At 36.6% G+C, this 19,154-nt stretch overlaps 1 protein-coding gene across 4 annotated transcripts in view; it reads left to right on the top strand.

The window, feature by feature from the left end:
- The window catches only part of LOC115620035 (AF4/FMR2 family member 4), a 90,076-nt gene that overhangs the window by 13,173 nt on the left and 57,749 nt on the right, over nucleotides 1-19,154 (top strand). The window contains exons 1-2 of one of the 4 annotated variants that reach the window (XM_030513148.1): nucleotides 11,415-11,550; nucleotides 15,322-15,779. The exons of 2 other annotated variants lie outside the window; for them this stretch is intronic. In XM_030513148.1, the coding sequence (XP_030369008.1) occupies nucleotides 15,615-15,779 (165 nt within the window). In that variant the 5' untranslated portion in view covers nucleotides 11,415-11,550; nucleotides 15,322-15,614. Of the gene's footprint in view, nucleotides 1-11,414; nucleotides 11,551-15,321; nucleotides 15,780-19,154 lie in introns of those variants that run through there. One more of the 4 variants, XM_030513149.1, reaches the window with a different exon arrangement.

The raw sequence follows: 19,154 nt of genomic DNA, 5'->3' as shown, positions 1-19,154 counted from the left end.
GTTTATAATAGTTCCTCATGTTATTCTGAAGTTTTATCAAATTTGGTTCGCCATATCAAATCACTCGCATAGAAGGAATCGGTGAAGAAATCAATCTAAGTACCAACAAAATGGTATTGGTGTGTCTCAGTTTTTGCTTTTTATATTGCCCTAAAATAATTGTATTTTTACCAAAATCGGTACACAATATCCTATATCTCCCATAAAAATCTATGGAACTGGAGGGTACAGAAGTGTCAGCCTAGCACGATGTTAAAAAAGAAATGCAAAAATTGGATTTTAATTTACTCGAATTGTTTGCCACTTATGTATATACAAGAAAATATACAGCTATATACAATACATATATACAATGCATGTGTTATGTATATATGCGTCTATAGTATGTCTGTATGTACTCGGTTCGATGTACATACATATGTATGTAGATAACAAGAGAGAACGCTACAGTCGAGCAAGCCCGACAGTGTAATACCCTGTAGCCAGGTAAACTTCCGTCGCTGAGTTATATGCGCCCAAAGCAGCAGCAAAAAGAGGAAGAAGAAGAGCGAACTTGTTGCTGCAGTTTGTGGGGGTTGTACTGGCGAGAATTTGTTTCGCTAATAACTTTTCTTAGAATCGACAGAATGAAATTGTAAACAACAGTAGATATTTATTTATAAATTATGTGTGCAAAGTTTGGTTTAGGTAGCATTTGAAATGTGGACGCTATTGACGAAATTCTGCAGCGTGGGAAGGGGGGGAAAATTAAAAAAAAAAATATAAACTCGTCCTTACTCGGATATAGGAGAATCTGGATGCCAACTTTGGTTATTCTAGCTTTTATAGTTTCTGAGATCCTCGCGTTCATCCAGACGGACAGACGGACGGACATGTCTATATCGATTTCTCTCGTCATGCTGATCGAGAATATATATACTTTATGGGGTCGGAGATGCTTCCTTTTGTATGTTACATACTTTGCACAAACCTAATATACCCTTTTTACCCTACGGGTACAGGGTATAAAAAGTGGATCTATTCGATAACATTCGCTTGTATGCACTTTTTATACAGATTTACTTACTGTGGTACGAGGATACATTCGTCTACCTACATACATAGTACATATGTACTATACATATGTATATCATGGTTACGTATGCCTATGTATGTGTGTATGTATGTGTTTGCATCATAAATAAAATAAAAGATTATTGCATGCACACAACGTCAAATGCATGAACACATGGCAGGGGAAAAGAGAAAAACAAACACAAACATTTGCAAAAATAAAACATTGAGAACTTTTTTTTTTGCGTCAAACGAGTCCAAATACATACACACATACATACATATACAATATGGTGGTTGTGATGTTGTTGTTGAGGTGGCGCCGTCTTATTGTTGTTGTTGTTGTTGAGGCTGTTTGCACATCAGTGTGCATCATCGAGGTGGCGGGCAGAGCCCACAACCCGAGCTGGCCGGCATAGTCGCGCTACGCAACTGTCAGCCCACAGCCAGTCAATGGCACAGACGATTATTCTGTGGGGGCGCTGGAGCCGAGACGGCCAAGAGGCAGCAGTACAGGGAACTTTAATCTCTCGCCTCATGCCACGATGTCGGCGACTCTGGCGAAAATGCTGTGGGAATTTTGACCGCAGGGTCACTTGTGATTCTGATTAAATTTTAATAGCTTTCCGCGATTATATGTCTCGTTTTTTTTTTTTTTTTTTTTCATTTTCAATGTGGCGCGTGAACATATTTTGGTTTTATTTGCTTGCCAAATTTATTTTTAATTTCATTATCTGAATAGAGCTCATTGATATTTATACGACACGAAATACCGACAAATGAAAATTTTATTTAAATCGTATTCCCAGATTTTTGAATACGATTATGATTCATGTATACGAGAATGGGAACAGCTAAAATTGAGAATTTATTGTAGTAGTTTTGTTAAAAGAAAATAAGCAAACTAACTAATTGGAACTATTCGTTTAATATTCAACATACAGGGTGCGCCATCTTTTATGTCAGTATGTAGATATTGAATAACTTTGTCATTAGTGAACCGATTGACTTGAGTAGACCAGTGTTAAAAACCTCAGTTCAAGAAATTGTACAGAACCAAATTAAATAAAAATATCTCATACTTGAAAATCGGTTGCTTATTTTCAAGGATATTCAATGTTTGCATACCGACATAAAAGATGGCGCACCCTGTACATTAGTCTGGATGAACGACAGTGAAATACCCTGTAATAAAGACCTTTTTTTTAATCTTTATTTAAGATCAGTCGGAGATGGTTTTTTCTGCCTATTTCACAAGCTTTAAATACAGTGAAAACTCTCTTGGCCGGACACTCACGTTCGGCCAATTTGTGTCCGTTCAAGGGGAGTGTCCGCTTATGGGCATACTTAAATACTTTTAGAAAAAGTGTCCGCCGAAAAGAGTGTTCGGATAAAAGATATGTTCGTTAAGGGATTTTCACTGTAATTTGTTCTAATCCCACGAGCACAGGGTATACAAATGGCACAATAGGTCTTATCCAATAATGCTCTATGTTGGACTTGAACTTGGTTTTTATTTTTAAAAAGGAAGATAATAGTAAATCTAAATCCTACAGATTTTCTTAAGCACATGAGAGGTCCCAGAATATACAGCAACTGGGATTTTCTTTTATCAATAAGTGATGGTCTCTTAGTTTGCGTTCAAACTTAAATTGTTTCCAGGAGCGTATTCCGAGAGATTTTATTTTTCGAAATTACCTTTTAAACTAGGACACTGAAACTTGGTTTTTGATTGAAATTTTGTTCAAAGAGATTTCAGTAATATTCCTAATAGATTGGGTTTACATAATTTATTGATGAATTTACGATAAACCGATAAGAAAAAATTTGTTATCTAACAAAGTTTAAATAGAAAGTCGCATTTAGATGAACACTCTTGATATAGATGAATTGAAATTTGAATTATTTTTAATAATTTATAATTGGATTCCAATGGATAAAGTAACGAAATATCTATACCATGAAATAAAAGTGGCTTGTCAAACGCCGACATCTATGACAACATATTTGGCAATTTTATTATTTTTTATATATGTATGTATGTTCTACATCGATTACAAATGCATGCGCATATGTGCTATGTCCCCTAAAAACGCCCCTCCCCTTCAAATGCAGATGGTTATGACGGAGCATCAGGCTCGCCCGCCCACACTGATCCAATTCCATTTTATTTAGATCGAAACCAGCCGGCTTTCAGAATGCATAACACCCAGCTGCTGGCCACCCATGCTGGTGCTGGCGACGCGTCGCTTGAAGCGGTATGTGCAAAATGCCGGATAAATAATTAAATGCCATTAATTGGAATTGTGTAAATTTCAGCTGAAACACAACAGCAACCTATACTACGAGTATATATGTATGTATATAGTACATGTACAAATAAAGCAGAAAAATGCAAACGAAATAATAAACAAATGCATACTGAATTGCAAATAAAATTTAAATTGCAATAACGCTTGCTTTTTAGGGGCTTGAGAGGAGAGAGATATGATGTAGGGGATGATGGTGGGGGCTAATTCGCTTGAAAGGTACGCATGTTGAGGCAGGAGGAGAAATTAAAAACGAATAAATAATAAAACATTGAAAGTCGGGGGAACGTGAAGCAAATTAATTAAATTTAACCCAGTAAACCGCCGCAATGCGAATTTGGCGAATTGCCAGCCCAACTCTCGGCTTCCCGCGGGCAGGGTGGGGTTAAGGCATTCTCGCTGGCATCCGTCCCATCGACGCTGACGCGCACGATTTTCAATTCAACTCACGTCGTTGGCGCTGCCGCTGTGGGAAGTGCGAAAAGGAATTTAATTATTTATTGCTTATTTTTAAAGAGAACCAAAAACCCAAACACAACATAACAAATTCATCCAAATTTAAATTGATCTGATTTGTTTGGCCAGTTGCCAACTAGTTTTTTTTTTTGCCGTTTTCAATTTGAGGCAAATAAAAAAGGCACACACATCAGTTAAGCAAGAACAAAAACAAAAATAGAAAAGAAAGCCAATGCCATAAACAATAAAATGCCAAGAATAAAGCATGCATAAACAAATTACAATTATATATATATCCATAATTATATATATATATGGCTGCGAGCTTGTATTTGAATGACAGCCATTGATAAGTATTGGGGTATCGTTCACATATTTATGAATTAACGAGCTCACTATTATACGTATTTCAATCGCCTACTATTAATGTGTTCGCTCTTAATTATGACAAATAAAATATGTACATATATTAAGGTTTGTTCAATCAAATCATAAATAATTGTATTCCAGTGTGCCAAAAATAAATTTGTTCATTTACCTTTTGTTTGTTGAAACAGCAACACATCCGCAGCTGCGAATTATTTAAATGCCAACAACTAACCAAATGAACTTTGGCAACAAACCAAAAACGCAGCCAAGTCGAAGAATCGCACAAAAACTAGTTAGGAAATAAATTTTGAGAAGGAAACAAAAGAAAACACATAATAATAATAAATAATGCAAATCTAGAACATGCACGGGTCTCTTTTAGATTTGGGCCATCTGCCAAAAACTGTGAACTTTAATGGGATATGCACATGTTTTTCAGTTATGTTTACAATATAAATTATGACAATTTTCTGAATTCTTACGCTTAGTTCCTCAATGAATATCATTTATTAAAGGGGGTGACAGAGAAAAGAAAACCATCAAAACAAACGAGCCAACTAAATAAATTGAACAATTTATAAACTAATTTATAAATGTATAGCTCACGCTTTTGACGAAATGATGCCAAGGCACTTCCTGTGATAAACATTTTACATGACAGGGAGCAAAGAATGTTAATCCTGCTCAAGCTTTCAAATAGATATCGTTTGACAAAAACACAGTGAAAACTGACAAGGCGAGCAACCGGATACGCGGGAATACCTAGGATTACTTTTTTCTATGGGATTGTTCTCTACAGTGGGCTTCATGGGAAAAAAGCGGAATTTTAATTATAGTAACGATTCAAAGATATATATATATATATATACTATATATTTTTATGTTTACAGTGCCTCTCTTTCAAGTTTGTGAACACTAGTCTATTTCTATTTACGAAAATATTGGACTTTTATCGTTCCAGCGGATTGATTAAATATTTCTATAGCCCAAAAGTGGTTCAGTACTACTCTATTTATCTTTTCCTTTAATAAGACTGTAATATTTAAATATGAAAACATATTGAACGAAAATATTTTTTGGTATAAATATTATGTAGTTGTTGTGAAAAATATGTATCTTATTTGTACATATGTTCGAATTCATGTTTAATGTAAAGCCAAAGAGTGCGGATGATAAAAAAATTAAACAAAGTCGTGTTGCCTGGGGATAAGACAGAGTTTCGTCAATGTGGACTCAGCCGTTTCCTTAATCTGGGCGTTCATCCAGACAGACAGACGTGGCTATATCGATATCTGATCTGGTTTAATCAAAATATATGTATGTATATACTTCCTTCTCCCAGTAATGCACTTTGCACCAACCTAATAAGTATACTCTTTTTATGTTTTGGGTAGCAATTGGTCTCAACTAGTCTTAACAAGTAAAAAAGCTAAAGTCGGGTGTCCCGACTTTGAAATACTCTGTACATATGTTTAGAATTATTATAGAAATTAAAAAAAGTAAGAGAATTAAAAATAAAAATTTTGATCGATTTTACCTTTTTCGGTATTCGAACTCACGTAAAGGGTGTATAATTGCACATACAAGTATACAAAGCAATGCGTCTATGTGAGTGTATGTATGTATATGCACGTATATTCGTGTCTGTGTAAACATGTTAGCAGTCAACCAAACAGCAACAACAGCTGCGGGCAGCGCTTGGGCAGCGCTTGAGTAGCGCTGCAGCAGCAAATATATTTATGGCTATAACTTCTTGTTAAATCGATCTATCATAGTGAAATTTGGCATACGGACACATAATTACTAACTGAGGGTATTTACAAAATTTTAGTTCGAAATTCCAAGAATTACGGGAGTTAGAGAAAATCGCGATTTGCGGGGGAGAAGGGAAATTCCATTTCTGCGTATTCTCACAAGGCATCTGGGACTAAAATTTGGTGTCCGTATAGTCTCTTAGATATAGGCGATTATATTATGGAAAATCGGGAAAACCCCCATAGAGGGGAAGTGGGGGGAAAATCAAAAAAATAAAACAAACTTGCACAGCGTACACTTATAACGCATCTTTGTGCAACATTTGGTGTCTCTAGCTCTTATAGTCTCTGAGATCCAGGTGTTCATACGGACAGACGGACAGACAGACAGGGCTAGATCGATTCGTCTCGTCATGCTGATCAAGAATATATATAGTATACTTTGTGGGGTCTGCCACGTCTCCTTCTGCCTGTTACATTTTCAGCTCCCGCAAACCTAATATACTCTTGTACATTTTATGTACAGAGTATAAAAATGTACCAATCTTAGCGTAAATGATGTACAAGTAGTGCTGCGTATAAATGCTAATTGTTCATTGCCCAGCATACTAAGAAACTTAATTTAATGCTACATACTTGTATAGACATACTACATAGTTTAGACAAAGGTTTCACTGAAACACTTAGTGGTTGGCATTAATTACATTCGCCTCTTCAATTGCGCTTCCAACCATTTCCATTTTCATTTTGTCTGCTCATGGACAACTTTCTTTCGCCTTCCTATCTACCTACATACCTCCTCTTGATTAGAATCGCTCGACTTGTCACTGCTGTGTTAACATTGCTTGCTCGACTTTAAAATCCACTCTCCTCCTCCACCTCATTTAATGTGTAGCACTCCAGACAAACGGTTCGTCCCACACGACGGCGTGACTTCAGAAGCTGAAGGCGATGCTAGCAGCTTCCTCGACTTCCCTCGGTGTTGGCGTTCTCGATGTTGCTGTTGTTGTTGTTGCTTTTGTAGTTGTTGTACTTGTTATACAGTTTGCTGTTTCTTTTTGCCCGTTGCGTCATCTCCTGGGGCTCCAGCGCTCTCCTAAGAAGTCTTTGTATCAAGTGTTACGTGTCTGTCTTCGAGCCCAACTCGCTCTCTCTTTCTCACTCTATCTCTGTATGTATAAGTATATATAGTATGTATGTATATATCTGTGTGCATTGCAATGTTGCCTATCTGCCTGCACCGCGCTTCAACATGCACCTCGGCTTTTCTGTCGCCTTTTGGGGTTAGCGTCTTGCTTGGCAAGTGTTCTTGAATGTCGCCTTCCATGTGCTTCTGTTTGCAGTTAATGTGATTATTTCACACTTCGCCTGCTTTGAACTAACATTTAATTTTGTTTGCTCCAAGTTTGAGTTTGACTTGGTGTCTGGTCTCTTTCGCCTCGCCTCGCCTCGCTTCACATCGCCTTACCTTGCCTTTCTAATATTTGTTTGCCTATTGCCCACACCAGCTTGGCTGATCTGTAAACTCCTCAACTGAAAATCGTTGCCTGTTTATAATAATAATTGATATCGAATGTTGATCAACCTATTATATGCTCTTTTATTTAAAAATTGAATAATAGCTTCACAACATGGAACAAACTTAAAATTGCCCTTTCGGTACAGGGTATAACAATTATTTTCGAAGATCGTAAGAACTCTGTCTTTAGTAGCAAAAAGAAAGTCATATTTGGTACCTTTTTCTGTAATTTTTGGAATTATTTTTTGAATTAAAAGATTAAAACTTAGTTAAGGTTTTATCCACAAAATTCAAATTTTTCCTGGAGATGTATAGTATTTCTTTTCGAATTGATTACCGGATGTTCAATTTATATAAATGTTGTGCCCGAAGCTTATGTTAGAGAGACGGCAGAGTGTTCGCATTCAGACTTTGGATCTTCCAGACTAATGCTGGAAAAGAAATATAATTTTAACAATAATTATTATTAAATTTTATATAATTATTCTATTAGGCATCGTTAGAACGCAATGTAAATGCGTTCAGATAAATTATCTCTTTTCAGGTGGCTTCTTCTACATATGTCAATAACCATTGTATTGTTTACGGAAAATATAGGGCATTTTCTTGCATCTGATACGAGTACAATTTTCGATTTCCCTACAGCATGCAGACATGCTTTATTTGTTTATATTCTGCTCATCCTACGAATGTGTCTGCTGACATTGTCTATTGACTTTACCATTCTTGGGAAACTGTTTACGTAAGTGTGTATGTATGATGTGATGTATATATGTATATATATTTATGTATGTATGTATGTGTGTAGTGATTTGTTTTGTTGCCTTCGGATGAATAAATATAAACGCGTTGCAATGTATTAAAACGTGCATTGCTTTTGTCTGTCCAGTTGTTTGCTTTTTGTCTTCTGCCTTCCTCAATATGTATTATTCGCATTGTTGTTGCTATAGTTTCTGCTGGCGCCCTTAAAGCAACTAATGTTCCTTTGGATAAAAGTTGACGCACACACACACACCTACACCCTCACGCACATTCCCGAGCTTAGGCGTTGCGGCGATGTCAATACCAACAGCCAGCTCCATCGGCCTCCAAGTCGACCGTCGTCTGTGCGCTCCCATCTTTTAATGGCCATCGTCCTCAGTTCGTCAGACCCCTTGTGGCACAGTCATTGCCACCGCCGTCGCCGTCGTCTTTGGTTTCGTCTTCGTTTTGTCGTGTTCACATGTTTACATGCCGCCTACTACCGCCTGCTGTTGAAGCTATTGAAGGTGAGGACCAGAGCTCCACTTGCTCCGGCTCTGAATGTGATGTGGCACTTGTTGTTGTTGCTCCTCTTCTTCTTCTTCTAATGCCTGCTTTTGTTGATCTAGATGTTTTGTTTGTTTGTTTGCCCTTACAACATACAAGTAAATGCTTATTTTGCTGTCGGTGTCAGCAGCAACGCCTGTACAAATTGTTGTTGCCCAGTTTCAGGGACGGATTCAAACTTAAAGGCTCTTTAAAAATTTAATAAACTTTTACGTACTTCAAATCTGACCATGCCTTTTTCAAGTTTTCGTTATTTACCTTATCTGATGCCAACCGAATGACAATCCTAATTCCATTGCTAGCTGTTCTACAAAGAAATTTACACTTAAACACGATCCCTCAAATTACCTTATAATGTAAATATGTAAACAAAATTTGTGTTTTTCCCGCCTTCCCCCTATAATAAACCAAAATATATTCGGTGTTCAACGTAGTTTCTTTTTTACCCTGTACCCACAGAGTAGAAATAAAGTATATACACGACAGTTCTTAATCAGCATAACGAGATGAATCGATCTACAAATGTCCGTCCGTCTGTCTGTCTGGATGAACCTCTAGATTGTGGAAATGGCTAAGTCCACATTGACCAAACGTAGACGACATTAGTTTATTTTATTTTTGTTACTTCCCCCTATGTTTTGTGTTAAGACTTCAAGCTTTAATTATAAAAGCTGAATTAATTCCTAAAATTTGTTAAGTTTTTTGGGTAAATGATATATTCAAATTTAAATCGCGCTAATAAAACCCCCATTATTTTAACATTAAAACGAATGTAACGTTATCTTACAATAGTACATTTATCATAAATTTTTTGCTTGGAGTTCTATGAACTTTTTTACAATTGTTGCCACTATATAGTTGGTACACATTACTCGTACGTGTTAACTTTATCTGAATCCGCTACTGAATTTGGAATTCTGGTTGGTTCGCATTCAATTCACAACTCGCTCAAATTTGTTCGCTCTTTTTATTCAGTTAGCGTACCAGTTGTCCGCGATTGTTGCTGTTATCGTACTTTGTGTTGTTGTTGTTGTTGTCGTTGCTTTTTCACTCTAGTTTGTTGGTATTCTACTTGTAGTTGTTACTGTTGTTGTTTTTCTCCATTTATTTGCTTTTGAATTCAATTTGGTTCAGTTTGTTCGGGTGCTGCTCTGTTGTTGTTGTTGTTGTTGTTGATGTGTTTCAGCTGGGATTCGTAGGTTCGTGCTTCACGACGACGCTCGCAACAACAACCAAGAGAGTGTATAACAGTCGAACAAGACCGACAATGAAATACCCTTTACCCCAACCAAATTTCGTATCTTCGTCAACAACGTTTCTGGGAATTTACCGATTTGGATGAAATACAGGTTGCGGTAGATAGAGCTGGAGAATTACATACATATAATTTAAATAATATATATTTACTAGCGGACCCGGTAGACATTGTCCTTTATTTTATTTCAAGCGCTTCGAATATTAAACGAAGTATGAAATGGAAACAAATAACATAAGAATTTCATTATTCTTTATTTTAAAATAACAACAGTTTTTCTAAAAACAATTCTTTATAATCAATAATGTTTAATTTTATCTGAATGCACAATATTTTAGTCCAAATTCAATTCATGCTTTCAAATGACATCATTTGGAGCAACAAAAATCGTTCAATCAACCTTTAAGATTCAGGGCCAAGTGATCATCAAATTGGTTCTTTACTATAATGCGATGCCTAATACCGATACAAAATTTGTGAATGTGACGAATAGTCGATGTCAAACTCATATTCAAACGCAAGGTGAAGAAGTGATGCAAAACATTTAATTTTAATAATATATATTTATACACCTTATTCTGTTTTTGGTTCCAGAAACAACCGTGTAAAAAGACATTGATCATATGTAAAAATAGACGATTGGTTCCTTATGTCTAAAGAAATATATATGCAATTTTTAATTTTCAAACCGTGTTATATCAAAATCATGTAAAAAAAAAACCGTGTAAAAACATAATTGGGTGTATAATATAAAATTTGTATTGCTCTTGGCGAAATTCATATCGAATAAATACATATCAAGTTTAGTTAATGGGTTCTCAGTTTATATTTTTTAAAATCCAGGGATCGATCTATATGCTGTTGAAAATGCTTTCTTCGACCTGTTACATAAATTTCCACAAATCGAATATACCATATTGTGTACTTCGCGTGCAGGGTATACAAAAAAAAACACACACACACAACAACAAAAGCAAGAGTAACGAGTCGTCATGACTCCACTCCACTTCATATAGTGAGCTTTTGTGTTGGGCGGCGACGGGCGGGCGGACAGCATTTGCTGGTCGTTTGTTTTGCTTGCCTTACTCCCCATGCCGCATGCCTTAACGCCGCTGCTGTTGCTGCTGTTGTTGTTGTTGTAGTCGTTGTCGTTGTTGGTGTTGGCGTATGTACATACATATGTATGTATGTGTGCGTGCTTTCTTTAGTCCGCAGAGCCAACGAACACGGCTCTATCAGCTTTTTTAGACCGTCGCACCGGCAGCCGCAGCAGCAGCAGCAACAGCAGCGTCAGCAGCAACGTCAACAGCCAACGGCAGCTCGATCCGTTCTTGTCTGGCGTAAACGCCGTCAGTCGTAGTCGGTTGTTGGACGCAGGCATAGGCATTCTCATATAAACGCGCGTCTCGTCGTTCGGTCTACGGTCTACGGTCTGCGCCTGCTCCACTTCAAGCATCTCTCGCTCCGCTCGTCGTAATAATCGCAGCACGTTTCGCATGCCAATCGGGCCGGGCAATTTGTTTATTGGTTTGTGGTTGCGCCTCGTCGTTTATTTTGTTTGCACATATGTCTGTATATGTACATATATGTATGTATATAAATATACAGACATATGTTATATGCATACATATACATACGACTGTACGTGTGTGTGTGTATGCCTGCTATGTGTGTGCATGTTTTAGGGCGAAGTCAAGCGCCAACGACATCTCCAGCGCCATCGCCATCATGTGGCGTTATCAAGCGCACGCTCTGCCAATTTAGCAATTATTTAATGAGCTAACGTTGTATGTACGAGTATGTGCGAGTATGTATGTATGTATGTGAGTGCGTGTTTGGTTCGCATAAAATCAAATTGATAAATGTAAAAGTAATAAAAATATGAAAAGCAGCTGCTGTTCGTTCTTCGCTGTCTGTGCTGTGCTGTGCTGTGCTGTGTTGTGCGTTAATGAAAAGCGAACAAAAGTCACGCCTGTCGTCAATGGGGGTTCAATGTCTGGCGACAGGGACGGGACAACACGGCGTATGGATTACACAAAAACCTTGTGAGCAGCAGTAGCAACAACAACAACAAGAACATCAGTAACCGGCAGTCTGTAACGGTGGCTGTGCTAAAACGGGTTCCAACACAATAACAACAAAATCAAGTGACACTATTGTTGCCGGTTCTGTTTTGACAAAAAAAAAAAAACAACAAAAAAAACAAAAAAAAAACGAAAAAGAAGGAGGAACAAGAATAATAATAATAAATAATGAAGCAGCAGCAGCAACAACAACAACATGTCGTCGATGTCGTCGTTGTCGTTGCAGTTAAACAAGCCCTTCGACACTGCAGTGTGTGTAATCAGGTCCAGTTCCCAACCCTCACCTCCACCCCCACCCCCACCCCATAAACAAAGCCAAGTTGCGTTGCGACGCGCAAAAGTTGTTGCTGCTACCGTATACTTGTTGTTTTCTGCTGCCGCTGCTATTCTTGCTACTGTGTGCGATTGTCAGCCATTTTGGAGGGCAGGCTTTAACCTGTCAGCAAGTTGGCAACATTTTATAACCTTTAATGTGCGTCTCGCTGTCTGTTTGGCTGTACAAGCGTTGTCATGTCATGTAGAAAAGCCGCTTTAACAAGTACGCATGTCAACCAACAACAATAACAACAGCAACAACAATGCCAGTCGTAGTAATAATAATAATAAGAGCCAAAGCGACAACAAATACCGTTTTGCGCGTTTTTAACACGCGCCGAGATTTCGCTTTATATTTGTGTACCGTACTAAAAATAACCGTTTTACATACAGCGTCGTTCGTTGCGTTGGTAAACACGGGACTCATGTACTTGTGTGTTTTTGTATGTACGTGTATACATATGTATGTATAGTATAGTGTGTATGTATGTGTATGCCATATGGAAGTGTGTAGGCCTGTTTGTATTTGTTATCGGTTATTTAACGTGATTTATTTGCGTGCCGCTGTTGATTTATATCGCTCCAATTGCCTGACTGCAGCAAAAACAACAAGAACTATAATAATAATAATAATAACCACAACGGCAATGGCAACACAGCGACAACAAGAATAATAATAACAATAATAACAGCAACACTAACTATAAGAACAAAAACAACTGCCGCAACTACTTCAAGTTACACACACACACACACACACACACACACACATACATACACATTTGCATTTAAGTGGGTCAAACAATTATTGGCACGCCTGCCCCTTCTAACCTGCTCCCCCCCATCCAACCTTCCCTCTAGACCAACTGTTTGCAAAACTTGCTCAGTGCACGCCAACGTCCTTGTCTGAGACTTTCCACATATCCGTGGGTTGTGGCGATGGAGGTTGCCTCAATTGCCCTCTATTTGAACTTAATGCCACATTTGCTTATGCCAGAGTTATTGCTGTTTACTCTCGTTGTTTGTTATTGTTTTTGTGCAAGGCCATACTTTTTCCTCATTTTCTCATTTTCCACATTGTAAAGTTAGCTATCGTCGTTAGTATTTTCAATGGAGTCTTTGTGGAAATAATAAGTACATACTCGTACATACTCGTATGTGCATATTTGTCAAAAGTAGCTTTGGAAACTAATTAAAAAAATTCATGAACAGCAGTTCAGGCATGATTTTGAAGTCATTCTTTAAACCAATTCTTTCCCCTGCATTTAGCATGTGAGCATATCATAGATAATACTACATTGTATATATTTTTCATGTGTAAATCTCTCAGATTGAATATATGTTTAAAATATCTAAACTTAATTTCAATATTCAAATATAAATTCCAAATGGTGAATAAAATTATTTGCTACTTTAATTATCGATGATTTTTTCCTCATAGTAAATTATTTATGTACCTTTCATATGCGATCTTAATTCATATTTATTTGTCTAAATTATTTGTATTATACAAATTGGATTTATATTTAGTTAACTGCAAATAAAATTCGAGTAATAATCAATTTAATATTTATCTTTAAACGAGACATGAGATATTCATAATTGTTTCGAAACATCATAAACAGTAATGGCCTTTTTTGCAAATACTAGCCTACGAGTATGAACATTTTCAAATAAATACTGGAATATTATGGACAAATGATAATTGCTTTAAACGGTGTAAAAACACAGTTGTTACCAAACAAAATACAGCACTATAAATTTAAATGTTTTGCAAATACAAGTAGTTAGAAAAAGTATCCAGTTATTCATTTCATTTAACATTCCAGACTGTTTTTATGGTATATTTAAAGTTATTTTCGCTGTTCTTTTTCCCATTATTCGTTTGTAAAAAGTTGGCGAAAAATGAAATACAAGTACATATTCATTCCATAATTTATATAAATTTTTTTTTGGTCCGTGTATGTTGGATTTTTTCTGTGTTTTCTATTAGTCGCTAAGAGTGAGAAAACTGAGTTTCACATTTCATTTAGCATTTGGTAAAGCTTTGATGGTCTATTTTAATTCTGTTTATTATTATTAAATTTTAACTAGATTTTTACACACTGAAAAAGCGACCAGATACTCGTATGATGTTTTGACTTGACTTCAAATAGACATGCCTGTGCATGCATGTGTGTGTTTACAGATGGTGCAGTACACATACATATATACATATGTATATAGATATAGATATACTTTGTATGTACAGCATTTTGCCAACATTGCTTTTTATCTGTTTTTCCCGCTTTTTTTGTTGTTTAAATTACCGTTGGGGCTTTTCCAACTGAGAGCAGGACGTCATATAACGAATGCATATATATAAGTAGATACTGGTGGACTAGTTATGTCTAAGTGTGTGTGTGAGTGTGTGTGTGCTTTGACTTGTTTGCGCTCAATTGCACTCGACCATGGCGAGCGGGCCATCAGCTGACAGCTAGGGAGCATCAGCAACAAGTGGACTCGAAATCGCTTGGGGGGCTCGGGCGGGCGGACGTGCCGACGACATAAGCAGCGAGCAAACGGCATTCATTCAGTTGCCGTTTTATGGCAGCACTCTCATGGCCGGGCCAATGCATGTAATGCATAATTAGTTACCTCTTAATCGGCATCATCGTTTCGCGGGGTCTACCACCGATCGCGTGTGCGGAATTCGCGCGTTCAGTGTTTGCTGTCGTCGGCGCCGCGAGCGTTTTGTGCTTAATTACAAGCAGGCAGCACTTACCGTTGCCGCCTCTCTAGCGGCTTTAAACGGATCCGGATGCATGCACGGCAGCGTGCTCAATGTTTCCACACCCAAGTGCACATGACGTTTATTTCAATTTCAATTAAATTTAATTTACTTCGTGTCTTAATTGAGGTCCCATAAAGAGAGCGAAAGAGAAACAGCCATCTAATTAATTAATCGCTGTGCCCAACAACAACAACAACTGCAATAATAGCAACAATAATAATAAAAACAAATAGTTGAAAGAAGTGAATCATTTACTCAACCCACTTACACTCTCTGAGATAATAATCGTTGATTATTGAAATGCTGTGAAAACTCAAGCGATGCTTGAAGCGGCCACTTGCCGCCGCCATTGTGATTGTGATTGTGTTTACAGTTAAAGCTTAATTTGTGCGTCGCTGTGGTGGTGTATTGCCCCCATAATGGCACAAAACATGACCGTTACTGTTGGTGATGGTGGCAGCAACGGCACCGCCTCTTCACCAACTGCTGCAACAGTGAATTTTAAAGCCAAGGATACCAACGGCTGGAAAGATTACAAGAAACTTAAAACCTACCTGATCCTAAAGGACCAGCAACATGAGAAGGTATGGCATGGCAGGCTTCTATTTCCCTTCCCCTCATAAAAAAGATATTAATCAAGTTACTTTAAATATTGGGATATGGGCGAGAATTTCGCAATTGATTGTTGCAAAATATTATCATTGCTGTATTTTTTATATGCACTATTGAGTGCTTTTTATTTGCTTTGCAAAATATTGTAAGTACGCTACGTTCTGTAAATTAATTACGTATTCAATATTGACTTACATACTATGTGGTTTAAAAAGATAAAGTAAATAGTAAAAAGATAAAACGAAACTAACAATTCTATTGACAAATATGCAGGGCAGATAAATTTCCGGGTAGCTCTGTACACATATACATATGTACATATATACATACAGTCAGGTAAAAAGAAATATTAGCAATACATATAGTACATATTAAACGAATAGTTCCAATAATTGATTGAAGTTGATTTTATTTTTGCAGAAAGTTTTTAATTATACTTAATTCTTGTAAGAAAAGAATTTAACTCCAAATAAAAGGGAAAATATTAGCAATATAGTACATACTTGTATTAAAGAAATAGCTTCAATGATTGATTGAAATTGATTTTATTATTACTTCTTGTAAGAAAAGTATTTAAATCAGTGCCATATATTTGTTCCAATAAATTCATTAATTCAACATACTTATTTAAAACAATGAAACTTTGGTTTAAGAAATTATAATATTTATTTATTATTATGGTTCAATGTTCTAAAGCCTACATTTTTATTAACTGTCAGACATCGGAGTGGCATAGAATCGACAAATTTTGTCAGTATTTTTGTCATATCTTTAGTGGCTGGCTGGAAAGCTCCTCAGGGAATCGATCCAATTGAAGCAGACTAGTGATTGAGCTGTTTCAAAGCAAGTCTAGCTAGTATTTTGCAGTTAAAACATCTAATGATTCAACTTTTTTAAATCAAGTATACCTAGTATTTTGCAACTAAAACATTTTGTTGATAACAATCATAAACATCATTCATTTCTAGAGATCAACATTCTAGCCATATTTTAAGACCAGCTTTCAAGTATTTAATTATCTTTTAGTCCCTATTTTAAAAACTACAACTTTTTAGTTTATAGTTTCTTATATTTTATCGGCCCATCAAAACTTATTATTAGTTTTATATAATTTGTTGCTTCATGAGTTTAGTAGTGTTGTTACGTTGGAGATCTCCATCATTTACTTTCATCCTTTGTTAACAACCGAAAAAAAGCTCGAGCTTTCACTTCTTGTGTTTTTTCTGGTCATTGTGTCAAACAACATACAAATTAAGAACACCAACTGCCTTCTCATTTGAGAACTGGATAAACTGAAGCTTGTCTCTAGTCTTCATACACATTTAAAACAAGTGTCTTCTTATTTGATAACTAGATCTAGAACTAAAGGTCAATACTTTTCAGTCTTCACTACTGAGCTACATATCTGCTTCTCAAGCCATTTTCCAACACTTCATTGAATACAACCATTTAAAGCTATTTTCTAACACTGCAATTCTTACCGACTGTTTAGTTCCGGACCGAGAATTTTACTCGTGTTACTCCATCAACAATTTTTGATGGCTGTGAATTCTCGCCACTTCATTAGTAAAAGATTTCATGCGCTTATCCATTATAACTTTAAAAATGTAATTTTGCTAATCAGAAACCATGGTAATTGAAGAGGAAATAGTACAGTAAAGTTTGAAAATATAAAAGATAACAAATTAATGAACTGGTAAGGTCTGTTTTGGAAAATTACAATATATCGAGCAGAATTTAGTGTAGTGGCATATTTAAAGTTAAAGGGAAATTAAGCAGTAGTGCCTGAATTACTTCTTGCGAATTTCATCAGCTTTTTGAGCGTCTCTAATTAACCCGCACAACTCTTGTAATAAACACAATTGTATGTTGCTAAAGATTTTTATAACAAAAGGTCAGGTAACGAAGGCAAAACACAAACATAAATACATATTTATTTATTTTATCGATCCGATCTGAAAGGAAAACAGCGCACACATTCCGTCAATCAAAGAAGTCCGAATAAAATGTTTTTTGGGTCAGTAAGTAATCGAATACAATTCATCTTTGTTTACAAAATATACATATACAATATGTACGTTTCCATTCTTGCCATCTTTGGGAGAATCATGTATGTTTTTATACTTTTGTGTCAATGACAGAAGCAATGCTAATGCATTTAACATTTAAACAACAGTCGTCGTATTACTTATTGGTTTCTATGAATAGAGTAGAATACAGAGCTGACAATAAGATACTTTTCGCAAGGCAATTTAACAATCGCTCGCCAACTCCATCAACCGCAACAAAAGCAAAAATTGTTCATACTTTATAATTAACAAGTAACAAAAAACGAAACAAAAGTTGTGAAAAAAACTTCTTCATCAAAAGTTATTAAACGGTCATGACCCCCATTTTCAAAATGCTTATCAACAACATGAAAAAAAAGAAACAACAACAAGAATCGTTTGTTAGAGCAGGGGGAATGGAGGCGGCGTCGGCGGCGGCAATATGAAACGAGCAAACATGAAAAACGAGCATTAAAAATGTTCAAAATGACGAACTCGTTCCAAAAGCCGGCTGACAGTCGTTCTGACGGCTCTGACGCTTTTTTTTTGTTATTATTTTTTTTTGCCGTGGACTTGGACAGAGAGGCAGACAACAACATTCACAGAAGCCAACGACGCGACGAATCAGACAGTGACGCCGATGCCGATGCCGACGACGACGACGCGGACGCCGACGACACCATTTGACCGACCGCCCCTCGTTAGATCAATAAATATGGATGACATGACGTTGTCCAGATTGTATATTATTGTAGACATTGTACTGTGAAATGCACACATATGGCGCGCTCTGTATCCATGGACTCGTCCGGTGACTGACAGTCGACCGTCGGCAATTGTGTAATAAAAATGCGCGCCTATCAATGTCAAAAAATCTGACACACAATGAAATAAGAAAAGTAAACAAACAATTAAATTGCTTAGTGCCTAATAAAATAAATGAATGCGGCTTGCGTGTTTGCGTTCACCAGATATTACTGGAAAGTATACAGTCTGTTTGTTTAGATACGTTATGTCTACACTCAATTGGCACAGATACAAATTGAAGCGGCTACACACAAGAAGAAGAAAATCCGTATTTATACTTCATACATACATATAAACAACGGATACATTTGTCTGAGTATGTACTCCTATGTAAAATGGTTTTTGTTGCTGATGTTGGGTTGCCATTTAAACCTGATTTATGACTAATATTTATATAAGTAGTATAGGCATCCCAAATACGTTTTGTATTGTTCACACTCTACTGGAATGTGTTAATTGAAACATCTTAGTTGCTTCCAAATAAGTAAACAC

The sequence above is a fragment of the Scaptodrosophila lebanonensis genome, unplaced genomic scaffold (assembly GCF_003285725.1).
Source record: "Scaptodrosophila lebanonensis strain 11010-0011.00,11010-0021.00 unplaced genomic scaffold, SlebRS2 tig00000001-arrow-pilon, whole genome shotgun sequence".
Lineage (NCBI taxonomy): Eukaryota > Metazoa > Arthropoda > Insecta > Diptera > Drosophilidae > Scaptodrosophila > Scaptodrosophila lebanonensis.
The sequence above is the reverse complement of the archived record's forward strand: the minus strand, read 5'-3'. Positions and strand labels throughout refer to the sequence as shown.